The sequence below is a fragment of the Dromiciops gliroides genome, chromosome 1 (genome assembly GCF_019393635.1).
Source record: "Dromiciops gliroides isolate mDroGli1 chromosome 1, mDroGli1.pri, whole genome shotgun sequence".
Classification (NCBI taxonomy): Eukaryota; Metazoa; Chordata; class Mammalia; order Microbiotheria; family Microbiotheriidae; genus Dromiciops; species Dromiciops gliroides.
The window spans coordinates 14,583,465-14,600,046 of record NC_057861.1 but is presented as its reverse complement, the minus strand read 5'-3'; the positions used below and the strand labels follow the sequence as shown (position 1 = coordinate 14,600,046).

The 16,582-nt window shown below is 45.9% G+C and overlaps 1 protein-coding gene across 3 annotated transcripts in view; it reads left to right on the top strand.

Annotated features, from left to right (window-relative positions):
- The window catches only part of MYO18B (myosin XVIIIB), a 346,197-nt gene that overhangs the window by 139,755 nt on the left and 189,860 nt on the right, over positions 1-16,582 (top strand). For all 3 annotated transcript variants that reach the window (XM_043977482.1, XM_043977483.1, XM_043977484.1), the window contains exons 21-23: positions 1,647-1,756; positions 11,407-11,472; positions 15,819-15,947. In XM_043977482.1, the coding sequence (XP_043833417.1) occupies positions 1,647-1,756; positions 11,407-11,472; positions 15,819-15,947 (305 nt within the window). The remainder of the gene's footprint in view (positions 1-1,646; positions 1,757-11,406; positions 11,473-15,818; positions 15,948-16,582) is intronic.

Below are 16,582 nucleotides of genomic sequence, written 5' to 3'. Positions count from 1 at the left end.
AATTGGTCACACGACCCATCATGCCTAGAACCAGAGCTAGAAGGGACCTTGAATGATAGCTCCTCCCTTGGCTTTAGAGGCCCCCAGAGGGGAAGGGGCTTGCCCAGTCTATAGGGGGAGTCAGAAGTGGGATTCGAACCTGGGCCCTGTATCTCCAATCCAGGACTCCTTCCCCAGCGCCACTCCCCACCTCCCTGTAGCTCTTGGATGCTGAGTGTGATGCTTTGGACACTTGAAGCCATGGAATGGTGCCCCGGTGCTTGGGCTGGATGCTGCCCTCCCCTCCGCCTCCTGCCTCACTGTCATGTTTTTAATAGATACATCTCGATGGGGTGTTGTGGGGAGCACGTTGGGGGCACTGCTCAAACAAGGCGAGAGCTGCATTCCCTTAGTGATTGCTCCTCCATCTGCAGAGCCTTAAGTGGGATCAGGCAAGATAATGTCACTGGGGAAGGTGTTCACAGATCACCACTGGTGGGCTCGCCTAAATGCTTGGGAGCATTGCCTGATGACAAAAAGTGGCCATTAATGTAATGCTTAGAGATATAGCTGCATTACGTCACATATTAGAGGGAGCATGGAGGAGTTGATAGAATGCTGGGCTTGAGTCAGGAAGTTCTGGGTTCAAATCCAGCCTCAGATACTTACTAGCAGTGTGACCCTGGATAAGTGACCTAACCTCCATCTGCCTCAGTTTCTTCAACAATAAAATGGGGGGGGGCAGCAATAATAGCTAGGTGTCTCTATGGATAGAATGCTGGGTCTGGAGTCAGCAAGATTCATCTTCCTGAGTTCAAATCTGGCCTTAGACACTTCCTAGATGTGTGATCTTGAGCAAGTCACTTCACCCTGTTGGCCTCAGTTGCCTCATCTGTAAAATGAGCTGGAGAAGGAAACGGCAAATCACCCCAGTATCTCTGCCAAGAAAACTCCAGATGAGGTCATGGAGAGTCAGACACAGCTGAAGATCAAATGAGAGTTTTAAATTGCTTTTCAAACCTAATCATGCTGGATAAATGATAGCTATTGTTCCTGCTGCCCCCTGGTCATGCCAGGATCCTTGCTGCCTCCTCTGGATATGGAGGACCCTCATATCACAGGGTCATAGGTTTAGAGCTGGAAGGGACTTGGGAGGTCATGAGAAAACCAGACACGGTGACTTGTGCAAAGTCACACCATCTGTGTCTCAGGTGGGATTTGAACCCAGGCCTTTTCCCCTGCTTCTCCAGGCTTTTTCCCCTGTTCCTTGCTCTCTGCCTTCTTCTTCTCCTCACAATTTGTACCTGTTGCCACCTCCAAGGGCCATCTCAAAGCACACCTCCTCCAAGCAGGTCTCCCTGCTTACCCATGCCTTATTGGAATCCTTTCCCCTTGGATCGCCTAATGTTTTTTTTTTTGTTTTGTTTGTTTTTTAGTGAGGCAATTGGGGTTAAGTGACTTGCCCAGGGTCACACAGCTAGTAAGTGCTAAGTGTTTGAGGCCGGATTTGAACTCAGGTACTCCTGACTCCAGGGCCTGTGCTCTATCCACTGCGCCACCTAGCTGCCCCTCTCCTAATGTTTTGTAGATTGTACTAGTCCTGTAGCAGACTTATTAGACTTTCCAACAGGCTCATTGCCCCATTTCCTTTTGCCTCCCTCCCCCAGGTTACATGGACCACATGGGGTTTACTCGATTCCGGCAACGGTTCCAAGGTCTGGCTCCAGTGTTTATGAAGAAGCTTTTGCTGCCCCAAGAAAGGATGCAAGAGAGGAAGGTATGGGATACCACATGGAGGGATTGGGGCTGGGGAGGAAGGAGATACCTTGGAAAGCTGAGCAGAGGCTCTCACCTGTTCAGGGTCTGGGTTACAGATTTCCTGGGAAAAGGGCCACCCTTGGAGTTAGAAGAAACCTAGGGCTTAAAAACCAACTCTAAATACTCATGTGCTGTGCAATCAAGGACAAGTCACCTAACCTCTCTGAGCCTCAATTTTTCATCTGCAAAATGGAGATAATACCTACCTGACAGCATCATTGTAAAGCTCAGAAGTGATCATGTTTATAAAGGCATTGGTTAAGGCTTAAAGTGCTCTGAAAAGATTGAATTGTGGAGCTGCTCTTGGGTGCAAAAGAAAGGGTTCCACCAAGAGGCTATGGAAGCAGAGGTCAAGGTTCAAATTCTTCTTACCTGTCTCCAATTGGACAAATATATTTGCCCTCTAGGGCTCAGTGTTCTCCTCTATACAATGAGGGAGTTAGATGAGATGACTTTGAAGGTTCCTTTCACTTCTAAATTGAGGAGAGGAGGTGGAGATGAAGAAGAAGAAGAAGAAGAAGAAGAAGAAGAAGAAGAAGAAGAAGAAGAAGAAGAAGAAGAAGAAGAGGAAGAGGAGGAGGAGGAGGAGGAGGAGGAAGAGGAAGAGGAAGAGGAAGAGGAAGAGGAAGAGGAGCAGGAGCAGGAGCAGGAGCAGGAGCAGGAGCTGGATGGTGGTGGCTATGGTAATCATAACAAATGTTTCTATCACTTCAAAGTTGACTTCAGAGCTCTCTACCAAGAGATAAAACCTATATCATTACATAAATGTTCTCATTTCATCCTTCCAACTGCTCTATGAAGTGGGTGCTATTATTGTCCCTGTGACCTTTGATCTTTTCCTTGCCCCAAAGCTCACAGGTTAACATTGTCACTGGGGCATCATCAATTCCTTTAACTGCCCAGGGGTAATCATAGACTCTTCATTGTTAAGATGGGAGGGTCCTTAGAGAATAGATGTGTCAGGGCTTAGAATAGGATGTGTCAGGGCTGGGAGGGGCTTCAGAGTAGGAAATAGCAGAGGTGGGAGGGCCCTCAGAACAGGGGATGTCAGGGCTGGGAGGCACCCTAAAACAGATAGCATTGGAGGTAAAAGGGACTTTGAAAACCTTTAGTCAAACACTTCCGCCTAATGTTATATCGTACTGAAGAAACTAAAGTTAAGGTGGACGGTGCTTCTGATTCCTCCCTCCCCACAGTTGTGAGGGTCCAGCAGCCACTCCTTGGTTCGGGGCGGGTCTCCTGCCTCCCACTTAGGGCTCCCTCTGCCCTTCAGCTTCAGCTCTGGGCTCACAAGGATCTACGTCTCTCTGGTGTGAGGCAAAATCAAGGTTGGGCGAGTGGAAAAACCCAAGTGGAGCCTTTGATTCCACGGCAGGGAGGAGGGGCGACTTTAAATTCTCTCCCGAATGTGCTTTTCTGTGGCATCGATTTTCAGGGGCAATGAAAGTAAACTCCATCCTGCCTCTTATGAAAAAGCTGATAAATATTCATTAGCCTGGCAGCTCCGTCACGGCATGAATTAAACATGAACACGTGCTCGCTTGGGCAAACTGTCAGAGCCTGTGTGCAAATTCAGTTAAGACCTCACGATCCAATTGGACAAGTCTGACAGGAAGAAAAGGTCACCGTTGTTATTAGATACACATTGGAGGTAGAAGGGCTCTGGGATCATGAAGAGGTAGGGGACGGATCAAACTCTCCATGTCCTGGCCCGTTACGGGCTTTTAATGCCGGGTTGTGCCCTAGCAAGGCTTGTCACTTCTGAGTATTGTTTTTGGGTGGTGGTGGTAGGGGGGCATCCATGACGAGAGCCATGCCTGTGCCTCACCTTGCCTCTTCTTCCTAAGAAGCTGATTTAGCATTAGAAGGCTCAGCTAAGGTCAAGCTCTTCATTTATTGGGAAAAGCCCACCAGTCACACAAGGAGCAAGAAGCAAACCTGGAATTTGAACCCAGGTCCTCATGCCCAAAGTCTGTCAATTTTTCTAAGGGAGGTAATGCAGAGGAAATTGCTTCTGGGGCTCTAACCTCTTAGTCCCTCTGTTTGCTGGACTGAGAGCAAGTCAGGAACTCATTGATGATTAGCAAACAGGGCTGTGCTGGAGCTGGGCTAGTGAGGAAGGAAAGCTGATTGTTGAATTTTCAGTGTGAGCGTTTACACTTTGCGAATGGGCAAACAGCTATAAATCAGGGCTCCACTTGTGTTTACAGGGAGCTGCTTGTTAAATATTTCCCAGCATACCTCTGCTAGCAGGCGTTACCTTTTTTTGTTTTTTTTAGTGAGGCAATTGGGGTTAAGTGAGTTGCCCAGGGTCACACAGCTAGTAAGTGTTAAGTGTCTGAGGCCAGATTTGAACTCAGGTACTCCTGCTTCCAGGGCCGGTGCTCTATCCACTGCACCACCTAGCTGCCCCGTGGCAGGCATTACCTTAACACTAGACATCATCACAGAACAATAAAAAACATTGCCCCCATGACGGATCTATTTTGACAGAGGGGAGGAGGAAAGGAAATGTCTTCCCTCCCACTTCTCCCATTCTTTGTTGTGAGCTCTTTCCTCCCTGACATTTTGATAATGGAAAGGAAATCCAAGTATATTCTGAAAAACACAGGAAAGAGGACAGACTGCAAACCAGAGGCTAAGTGATGATCTTGACTTCAATTCCTGGAAAAAAAGTTCTGGAAGGGATTATTAAATCAATGTCTGGGGAAGGTGGCATGTCAAAGGGCATTGGAACCTGAGGATCTAGTCGGGAGCTCACTTAACCTCCCTGGGCCTCAGTTCCTACTCTGTATAAAAGAAGGGGTTAGATTAGATCGCCCTGCAGGATCCTTCCAGTTCTAGGGTGATGAGACTCTGAGCCTGTGATCCTAAAAAGGGGAAGTGGTAACAGAAAGAGCCCAGAAGAACTTCTTCTCCATTTTTTTCCCCTCCTGGTTGATGAGAGGAACCCTGGAACAATAATAGAATCAGATATGATCATCTGATTCAGAACTGAAGGATGGTCAGCATCATAGAATGTTTTCTTTTTTTTTTTTTCTTTCTTTCTTTCTTTTTTTTTTTAGTGAGGCAGTTGGGGGGCAGGGTTAAGTGACTTGCCCAGGGTCATACAGCTAGTAAGTGTTAAGTGTCTGAGGCTGGGTTTGAACTCAGGTCCTCCTGAATCCAGGGCTGGTGCTCTAGCTGCCCCTGATGTAGGAGGTGAAAAAAGGGTTAATAGAAAAATCTAAGACCCAAGCTCTAATACAGATATTAGCTCTAAAGGGGAGTCAGATCCCAGTTAATGGATAACTTATGTTAGGTTCTTGTACCCATAGTGATCAACATCCATAACGGACCAGAACAGGTCAGGTCAAAATAACAATAAAGGAAAAAGACAACCTATAGAAATTCTAATGAAAAATGATTATATTTTGAAACTAGCCATGGGAATCAGAAAGAGACATGCGCAGAAAAGGCCAAATTTGTCCCCAGATTCACCTTATGACGTGTAAACCCCCAAAACACACCTCCACTGAAAAAGGTACCCGCTTCAGGGGTTGGCTTAGGACCCCCAGGAACTCCAAATTAGGATAAGCCCTCCCCTGTAACACTCCTAGGTGGAGAATATTATAATGAGAAGGACAGGCCCTCCCCTGTACCTCCCCAAGGTGGAGATTATTATAATGAGACTGATAATCAATTTACCCATACTATAAATATAACTGTCTTTCCTTTCCTTATTTGAGAGATACCTTTCCAATATTCTGGTTCTCTCCCTGTGGTCACCCACAGTATTGCAATAAAACTTGGGAAACTGAGTCACTGAATCTTGTAATTCTTTTGGGATGACTCACAAGCAATTGGACCCCAAATTCCAGCCCACATCACCCCCATAGAACATTTTCTAATGGTTCAATGTCAGCATTGGCAGGTGGTCTTGAGTGGGGAACACAGGCATCTGAGCCTCTTAGCACTTTTATCAATGACTTAGCTAAAGGTGTGACTGACATGCCAATCAAATCTGTAGCTTTCAGAGAATTAACCCTCTTGTAGTCTAGAGTCAGGATTCAAAAAGATGTGGGTAGACTAGGCTATTGATTGGGGTGAATCTAATAAAATGAAATTCAATAAGGTTCAATCTGAAGCCTTTGACCTGAGTATAAAAAAATCAATTCTTAAAGTATAAAATGGGGATGGGATGGCTGGACAGCAGCTTGCCTGAAAGAGAAGGGAGGGTGTTTGATGGGTCTTCAGTCTTGAGTCAGAAGGAGGTGTGGCAACCAGAAAGGCTGATGTGATTTTGGGGTACACTGAGAGGTACCTAGCTTCCAGGTTTGAGGAGGTGATAGATAGTCACACCATCCTGAGCACACATCAGCCTTCATGCACAGTATTCTGGGAAACATACTTTAAGAGGTGATAAGCTAGGGAGGGCTCAGACCCAGGATGTAAAGGGTCTTGTGTAGATGCCAGCTGAGGACAGATGGAGAGATCTGAACTTGTTTAGTCCGGATACAATAAGTCTCAGGGCCGCATGACAGGTGTCTTCAAGAAGCCAGAGGGCTGGCATGGAGAAGAATGGTTAGCCTGGTCCTGTTTGGCCCCAGACATCAGAGCAAGGAGAAGTGGGCAGAAGGTACAGAGAGGCCAATCTTGGTGTGGGGTTAGGGAAACTTCCTAACAATTAGAACTATCTAGAAGGATGACGGGCTGCCTCCTGAAGCAGTGAAGCACCCCTACCCAGAGGTCTTCAGGCACAAGCTGGACAGACACTTGGGGAGCATTCTTGTGTTTGGGTTGGCTCAGCTGGTTGCCAAGGCCCCTCTTAAGTCTCTCACTGTGATTCTGACTCATTTCCTACCCCCTCCCCAAATCCTCACAGATAGCTTTGTGCATCATGGGCCGTTCTGCTCATGAGCTGGGGGTATGGGTCATGCAGGGTAGACAGATTCCAGGAGGGATGTCCCAGTCCTAATCCACTGTACTTTTATTAAGTGTCCAAGCTTGGTCAAGCACAAAAAGCAAAGTGAAGGTCCCTGCCCATCAGGAGCTTGCATTCTGTCTCTTGCTTTCTCTAGTCCAACCTTAGTTTCCTTAGTGATCTTCTATATTTTATTTTATGCATTTAAACACAATTCTAAGAAGGGCTCATGGGTTTCAGCAGACTGGGCCAGAGGGGACCATGGTAAAAGAAAAGGTGAAGAACCTCTTGATTCAAAAATCTCTTAGGTTCCTTCTAGCTGGAAGAATTAATGTTCCAGAGTTCCTTCCAGCTTGGAACATGCATGAAAGGTTTTATGTTCTAAGATCTTTCTAGCTCAAACATGATGTGTTCGAAAATCATTTCTGGCTATCAACATTTTATGTTCTATATTCTAAAGACTCTCCCAACCCTGACATTCTCTGTTCTAAGGCCCCTCCCAGCTCTGACATTCCCTGTTCTAAGACCCCTCCCAACCCTGACATTCCCTGTTCTAAGACTCCTCGCCCAGCTCTGATACTCCCTGTTCCAAGGCTCCTCCCAGCTCTGACATTCCCTGTCCTAAGGCCCCTTGCAGCTCTGACATTCCCTGTTCTAAGGGCTCTCCAAGCTCTGACATTCCTCCTGTTCTAAGGGCTCTCCAAGTTCTGACATAAGGCCCCTCTAGTCCAGACATTGTGTTCATCTGTGATTCTCTGCGTGAGGTTCGGAGGCAGCTCTCATTCTGCAGGTAGCCATGTAATTAAGAGAGGGGAGGATCTGTGTGTGCTCACCAAAGTCCTTGTTTTGATACTGCAGCTATTCATTTCCAGTGCCATCCTCTCTCTTACCAATTGCTTTACACCCTGTTTGTTCATTATCCTCTTCTCTCCTGGCTGAATTTCTCTGGTGCTCGGTCTTGTCTGGGATGCTCAGCCCATTCGCCTTGGGGATGCCTGCCTGGATGATCTTGAGGTTGGGGGGGCGTCCCTGAGCAGGCTGGGAGGGAAATCTGAATGCCAGAGAAGGTAGCATGAAGATGGGCCCACAGGAGGAGGCTCATGCCACGATTTCGGATTCTCTGCTCACACTAAACAGACTCCTCATCTGTTAATAGAATAAATAATGGAGGGCAAGGATTCGCAGTCTAATTGCTCTTGTCCTCGGGCCATGGCATCAATATAAAGAATCAATCAAGGACTGTTCCCACTCCAGCTCCTCTGACTAGCTGATGCAGGTCAGGCCCCTGGAAGTTCACAACAGGCTTTTCATACGTGGCCTCCCTGGATTCTCACAACACCCCTATGACTGATGAAGGTATCGCAAAGTATCATGCCCATTTTCCAGATTAGCAGAATGAGGGTCAGAGAGATGAAGTCCCACAGCTAGCAAGGGTCTGAACCCGTAACTCTAAGGTGCCTTTCTTGTTGTATGGTATAGCCAAAGATGGTGACTTTGGGATTGGAAGACCTGGGTTCAGATCCCAAAGACTGATGCTTACTGTATGTATGACCTTGGGTGAGCCATTCTTCTCTAGGCCTTAGGTTAGTCCCCTATAAAATATTAGGCTAGATGGTCTTGTTGTAAAACCTGTGGACTAATGCCTTTGAGGAACAGAAATGTCAGAAGCTCAGTGGTATTTTTTCATATATTTAAAGGCCCAGGACAATAGGGTCATAGAGCTTGAGCTGAAAGGGTCCTCAGAATCAGAAGCCCTATGGTCCAACCCCCTTGTGTTATAGATAAAAAATTTGCAGCCCTGAGATGGGAATGGGGGAGGGTGAGTGACTTCCTGAGGGTCACGGCAGGATTTGAACCTGGCTCTACTGACCCCAGGCCCTACCTCCATCTACTATACCCCCTACTTACCTCATTAATATGAAGATCAAATTAGATGACGTATTATAATAGCACTTTACAAACCTTGACACACTATACAGATGTAAAACAGTATTGTTCGTTACTTTATTGTTCTATTAATGGCATTGTGGACAGAGAAGTGGCCTTGGAATCAAGAAGACCTGAGTTCAAATCCTGCCTTAGACACTTACTAGCTGTGTGACCATGGGCAAATCACTTCCCCTCTCCTTGCCTTAGTTTCCTTCCCTGTGAAATGGGAATAATAATAGTATCTACCCCTTGAGGCTGTTGTGAAAATCAAATGAGACAAACTTTGAAACTGAAGCAACAGGTTATCAGTAGACTATACATCATCCCTTAGGCCAGTGCTTAATTATCTTGGTTATCTAGGGGGCAGTTGGGTGGCACAGTGCATAAAGCACTAGCCCTGGATTCAGGAGGACCTGAGTTCAAATCCAGCCTAGACACTTGACACTTACCAGCTGCGTGACCTTGGGCAAGTCACTTAACCCTTTTTGCCCCACAAAAAAAAGTGTTTTGGTTATCTGAATTTCCACCTCAGTAGGTTGGAAATAGTAAGTAAGGGCTTTTGGGAAGGAGCAGTGAGAAGCAGATCCAACAGAAGCAGGAGAAACAGTAGCAGTTGACATCCTGGCACTGACCTTGGAGTCACAGGTCCCATTTCTGAAGCTGTGGCCAAGTCACTTGACTCTACTTGGCCTCAATTTCCTCATCTATAAAATGAATGTTAGATGAAAGCACCTCGGATTTCCCTTCCAGCTCTAAATTCTCTAAATCTACGCCCCGCCCCCCATGACACAAGTCAACAACAAATATAGCAGAACCATCTTCCATCTTTGTGCTGGAGAGGAAGGCGAAGGATCGGTCTGTTTTGTTTTGTTTTGTTTTGTTTTTTTTGGCAGGGCCATGGGGGTTAAGTGACTTGCTCAGGGTCACACAGCTAGTAAGTGTCAAGTGTCTGAGGCTGGATTTGAACTCAGGTCCTCCTGACTCCAGGGCCGGTGCTTTATCCACTGCAGCGCCACCTAGCTGCCCCCCCCATCGGTCTGTTGATTGAGTTCACAAAAGGAAAGAGAATGCACTGTGTATTTTAAAAAGATTTCCTGGATCACAGAAATAGAACTCTGAGATTTCAGAACGCATTCATTCAAACCCCTTTATTTTACATATGAGGAAAATGAGGTCCACAGTGGCTTAAATACTTCTGTGGTAGGAAGAGTATTGGCTTAGAAGTCAAGGTACTTGGTCTGAACCCTGACTTTGTCACTCACTACCTCTGTCAGACTCTCTCCCGGTCCTAAATCTTTGGCCCAATAACTTCTCCAAGGTCACAAAACGAGTAAGCCAAAAAGGGGATCCAAGCCCAGGGCCCCAGGCTCTGAATTCAGCATTCTTTCTTAGAAATGAGTCATACAAACAACAATTGTCTGGAGCAGCCCTTGTCTTGCTGATACTAAGGAGAGTCTTCTGCAAATGGAGGAAGAGGGAGGAAGGAAGGAGGAAGAAGATCTATTTAGCCAATCGCTTTGGGAAAGGTGAGGTTCCCAGGGGACCTCCTTATCAAATTTCTGCTCTAGAAAATTTTTCTACCCCAGCAATGGAGAAATTCCCTTTCAGGGTTTGGTGGATAGAGGGATGCCCCAGGGCATAGAAGAAGAGATCTGGTTCCTTCCAGGGTCCCTGCAAATATACAGAACAATTTCTGTGAGTTCTTTGTCTATCGAACATTCTTATTTTCACTTGGTTGCTTCTCCCCCACCCCCTTCCTTTCATCTAAGAAAAAAAATCCTGTAAATTTTGATTTTATTGGCTATATCCATCGTGGTGCCTGGAGCTCCCCTGGACTGTCTTGAGCTAAAATGTAATAATCGAAAACAGCCGATTTCGGTAGAAATGGGATGTGCTCCCACCAAGGTCAGTGGAGGAGGGTTTCTCTCTGATTGTGTGCTGGGGGCAGATTTTTAATAAGCATTTTTCTTGGTGTCTTAGGAAGTTTTCAGCCATATCTGTCTGTGGCAGAGGGGAATAGAACTCATCAACTAAATCATACGAGACTCATAATACCTTTCCCTTCTGCATTGTCACAATTATGCGTCTGACAGTTTCTGTGGGGAATAATAGCCTTCCTAATGTTCCGTGAATGTAAGCCCCATGTGGGGATGGATGGGCGGTGCCTGGAGGCTGGTCAGCAAGCATCACTAAGGGCTGGGATGACCCCTAGGGGGAGCTAGCCCTCTACTCCAAGCCAGTGCCTTCCTTTTGCCCAAGGACCGGGAAATGAACAAATCCAGTCATCGGCTGTTATTGGATTCTTCGGGAGATGGTGTTTCCTCTCAAAACTGATGTCTTGGTGTCGCAGAAGCTCAGAGAAGACTTAGGACTTCTTGCTTAGGGGGCAGCTAGGTGGCATGGCAGATGAAGCATCAGGCATTGAACTCCCTTGGACCATCTTGACATCAGAAAAACCCGAGTTCAAATCTGGCCTGAGATGACTAGCTGTGTGATGCTGGACAAGCTGCCTAACCCTGTTTGCCTCAGTTTCCTCATCTGTAAAATGAGCTTGAGAAGGAAATGGCAAACCACTCCAGTTTCTCTGCCAAGAAACTCCCCTAAATGGGGTCCCAAAGCATTGTTGATGACTGAACAACAATAACTTCTTGGTTCCAGGTCCAGCATCCCACCTGGTGGACCACCTGAATCTCCATTCCTAGAAGGGTATCTGGAGCACAGTAAGCATTTGTTGATTGACTTATCAACTAATAACTTCCCTGTTTCTGTCTCCCCAGCTTGTGGAGGAGCTCCTGCAGGAACTGGACCTGGAGAAAGCAGCTGTCCTGCTCGGCAAAACACAAGTGAGCCATCATGACTGATTTATTTCACCCAGGGCTTCCAGATTCATGTAATTTGGGCATCTGCAGAGAAGGAGAACAGATCAGAGTCTTGTCTCTATTATTTACTGAATTTAGTAGCAATCACTGCCCAAGTGTGTGTGTGCATGTGTGTGTGTGTGTGTGTGTGTGTGTGTGTGAGAGAGAGAGAGAGAGAGAGAGAGAGAGAGAGAGAGAGAGAAACAGAGAGAGAGAAACAGAGAGACATATACACATACACAAAAGAAGGAATGGAAGTTCCCCAAGTCCCCACTGGCTCTCTGGACAGTGCAAAGGCCAAAGAAGGGGGGTGTGGCACCTTTCCAGGTGATTCAGAGGATAAGCAGCTTCCCAGATGGGTTATGGAAGAATGGGTACCAGCACCACAGTTGAAGTAGTAGCACTGAGAAGGGCTCACCTGCTTTCCCTTTTTGACACAGTAAAGTTCTCATGTGTGATGAGGAGGTAGCAGACGAAGACTTATTCACCGTCAGGTCCTCTGGAGGTGGCGGTCTCAGTTCAGATCCAGCTTCTGATACTTACTCCCTGTGTGACTTTGGGCAAGTTGTGTGACTTCTCTGGGCCTCAGTTTCTTTCTCCGTAAAATGAGAAATTTAGGCTAAGTGGCCCCCAAGGTTTCACCTAGTTCCAGAACTGGCATCTTATGTCTTAACTTCTCTGGGCCTCAGCCTTCACATATGTAAAATAAGACCCTTGGACTACATGGCCTCTGAGGTCCCTTCCAGCTCCAGAGCTAGGGTCCCATGATGCCTAGGTGATGTTTCAGCTTTCCAGTTCCCCAAGAGCCTAGGGCCATGATTGTCTACATGGAATGGGATAGCAATCTTTAGACCAGAATGTTCATCTTTCTTATCTCTGCTCCCAATGTTGAAATCTGTTATATCTATAGGAACTGTAGTGCTAAAGTGTAAGAAAACAAACAAAAAATGATGTTCCATTTGGGCTGAGATGAGCATTATCTAAGAAACTGTAATTTTGGGAAATAGCTCTTCTTGGTAGTTTAGGAATATAAGACAAAAATAGTGGAAAACAATAAAGTGCATAGGTAGGCAGGAAAGCAGACCATTAGTAGAAACTTCCAACAGAGCAGCCTAAGGAGCCCCATTCATCTCCAGATAACCTGTACTCTGCGGAAGGGAGCAGACTTGAGGCATGACCATGGTGGGGAGTGGGGAGAGGCGGGGGTTGGGGGGGGGGAAGGCAATAGAGACTCTTTAAGGAATGTAGAGCTTTCTCCTGGAAGTTGGAATTTAGGGGGAAAATGACCCTTGGGCAGCTCCAAGCTCAGCCACACATAGCCCATGTACTTTGTTCCCTTAGAAGAAACTTCCAGGCTTGGATTTTAGCTCCACGTCTTACCAGTATAATATCAGCACCGAACAGATTAGAAGTAGATGATTGGGGCAGCTAGGTGGTACAGTGGATAAAGCACTGGCCCTGGATTCAGGAGGACCTGAGTTCAAATCTATTCTTAGATACTTGATACTTACTAGCTGTGTGACCCTGGGCAAGTCACTTAACTGTCATTGCCCCTCAAGCAAAAAAAAGAGAAGAAAATGACATTTCTCCTTCCCCCAATATTATGGTAATATCTTTATTTTCACAGAACTTTCCATGAATTTTCACATTTGATGCTCACCCAAAACCTGTGAGGGAGGCACTACAGACAGCATCATCCCCATTTTATAGAGGAATAAATTGAGACCAAGAAAGCCCAGGGATCTTTCCACTACCCAATGCTGCCTCCTGTTGTGTCTAGCATCAGTCAATGAACATTTATCAAGTGCCTCTAAGTACTTATGTGCATATCAGATGATTTTTTAAAAAATCAAATATTGTATTCAAAAGTATTCAGTATTTGGAATTCTAACCTTTATCTGGAAATGGCACTTCATTATCTAACACTGCTGAATAATTGGGGGCTACTATTATCTCCAAATTCCATGGGAGGAATGAAACCTAGATGGCATTGGCCCTTGGGAATGAATGAATGAATGGATGAATGAATGAAAACATTACTCCTTAAGCCCATGTGCCAGGAATTATGCTAATCAATAATTAATCAGCTAACATTTATTAAACAGCTACTATGTGTCAAGTATTGTGTTAGGTTCTGGGATTATAAAGGGAAAAATGAAAGCCCTCAGGGAGCTTATATTCAACTGGTGAGACAACATGTGTATATATGTGTGTGTGTGTGTGTGTGTGTGTGTTCAAAGAGGAAGGTGCTGGAAGCTAGGGACACAAATATAAAATGAAGACAGTCTCTGCCCTCAATGAACTTCTATTCTAATATGAGTAGACAGCACATTTAAGGGGTTGGTGGCAAGGGAAAAATGTTTTGTTCTGGGAGGTCTCAGCTATGGGTGAGAGGAGCCCATGGCAATTGATTAAAGTGTCTCTCCAAAAGCAATGGTTGTGTTGATTCGATTGCAGTTACCTGAACTGCAGGTGAAAAGGAGCTGGGGTGGGGAGTGCCTGTGGTGGCATGGCCAGTAGGTGTCTGTGAGGCCTGGGTGGGTGGGAGACTGGGACCAACCAGCATCCTTTGACAGGGGAGGCGAAACAGCTGTGCTAAGGTCTGATAAGCTTCAGCACTGGCACAGATGAACAGCTCCCATTTTTCCTTGTCATTTCCAGACTCTAAGGCCTCATCAGGGTCCACACCACCGCCATGACATTGATACACAAAGCATGCTTTTGCTTGTATCTGGGCCTCCAGCTTGCGATATGGCTCTAGAGAAAAACGACAGATTGTAAGACGTGACTCAGTGGGGTGGAATGACTTATTTCTATTCTGTGCATAGTAGCTTCCAATTATCTTTTTAATGAAACCTTCATACTTAATCAATAGTGTTTTGGCAGTACTGACCACCTTTTGTAATCTACGGACTCGGTTCTCTCATCATTTTGGCCATTGATTTTTATAGTGGCTTTTGGAATTCACTAGCTTGTGAAATTAATACAGTCGTTATTGAAGTAATCAGGGAGGCCATGAGTCAATCATATCTTTATTTCGATGAGGCTAATTGTCTTGGCAGAGATGCCGGAAACAACCAAAGAGGGGGCCCCATTTTTTCCATCTTGCAGAGTAGATTGTTAAGGGATCATCGGAGTCATTTCTGTGCCTGAAGATAGGTGGGGATGAACAGAGGATTGATGGACCCTCTCTGCTTCATCCAGAATCCAATGTGAGAAGCTTTCCAGAGTTAGGTTTGATCCTGCACAGTGAAGGGCACAAGCTCTTGTGGAGCTTGAGAGCAGGTGCCGAAGGTTCCCCTTTTCATTTCATATCCTTCTCTGACAGGGCTGGACTGAGGCTTGTAGTCCCATCAAAGGGAAACAGTGGGAGGAAGGAGAAGAAATGCTGATCTTGGAGCTCGAACCCTGTCACATCCTGCTTCCTAGCTTGGTGACCTGGGACATCTTATTTCCCCTCTCAGGGCCTTGGTTTCTTCCTTTGAGAAATGAGTCAGGTGGATGACCTCAGAGGACCATTCTCCTTTTGAACATCCTCATTTTCCTTCTACTTACCTAAGTATGATTTCAGTTCTCAAGGCCCAGCTCAAATGTCTTTGTTATTTAGCCTTCCTGACCCTTCCAGCCTACAGCCCTCACTCCTTTATCTCTCCTTTGCCTTCTGACTGTCCCTACCACTCATCAGGCCCTTGACTCTTATCTTCTGCCACCTCTTCCTGTGTAGGAAGCACTTCTAAGCTAGACTAGAGGTCCTTGGAGAGCAGAGGCTGTCTCTGGCATTTCTTTTGTCTACCACCACAATGCTGGAGCTTCCTAAAAGTACTTTTGTATTTTCAGAGAAAATACTTTACAAGCCTCTTGTGGGTTCACATCTTACCTCTGACACTTACTAAAGGGTCTTTTCTGGCAAGTCACTTCCCCTTTCTCTGCCTCAGTTTCCTCTCCTGTCAAATTAAGATGTTAGACTTGTTGGTCATACTAGGGTGGAGTACATAGATCATGCTATCATACATGGAGAGCTAGGAAGGACCCTAGAGACATCAAGTACAACTCTCTTATTTTACAAATAAGGAAATCGAGGCAGACAGAGGTTAAGTGACTTGTTCAGGGTCACTCAGCAGGTAAGTGTCTGATTTGGGGCTTCTTAACACCAACTCCTAAGCTTTATCCATCATACCATGCTGATTGGCTGTGTTTAGACCTGGGTCCTAGAGGCTGTGATGAGCAAGGCATTGAGACACAATCCTCTGATCTACTCATTTCCTGGGGTCCTTGAGTATCACCCCCCCAAAGATCCAGGGATCATTCCTAATGATCTCCTATCTTTTCAGGTTTTCCTGAAGTCAGGTGTCATCTCCAGGTTGGAAAGGCAGCGGGAGAAGCTGGTGTCTCGGAATATAATTCTCTTGCAAGCTGCTTGCAAGGGTTTCTTGTCCCGTCAGCAATTCAAGAAATTGAAGGTAAGGGAATGGAGATTGCCCCCTGCCTATACTGAGTTAGCTCCATGAATGTGCCACCCAAGCTTTTGCCTTTGATGGTTTGTGGGAGACTGGGGTTGGCCATAAAACATTAACATTCCTGGTGTCTCTCAATAAGCCACTGTGGATCCACCATATGTATATCTGACCTGTACTACCCTTGGTAAGGAATGGGGAAAGAGGGTGTTAATGTTTCCCTAAATTCCCTGCCCTTTGGTTTAAAATAAAATTAATCTTGAGAGTCATCCTGTCCATCCCATCATCTGCTGAAGAATAGCTAGATAATTCAATTCAGCAAACACGAAGCACCTCCTGTGCATAATACCTTTGCAAGGTATTGGAGATATAAAGACAAAAATCCAGTCGTTGCCCTCAACAAGCTTACATTTTACTGGAGAAGAAGCTTCCTAGGATACTGTCCCAATGGCTTCTCAGACTTTGAGTCCAAGAAGGGTTCCCAGTAGACTTGTTGAGGGCAGGAACTCTCACTTTTTTCTCTGAATCTCCAGCTACTAGCATAGTGCCTGGTAAATAGTAGGTGCTTAACAAATGTTTGTGGAGTTGAAATTAATTACTTACAGTTTATTGTAACTCCATCCTACTAAAGTTTGAAGCTC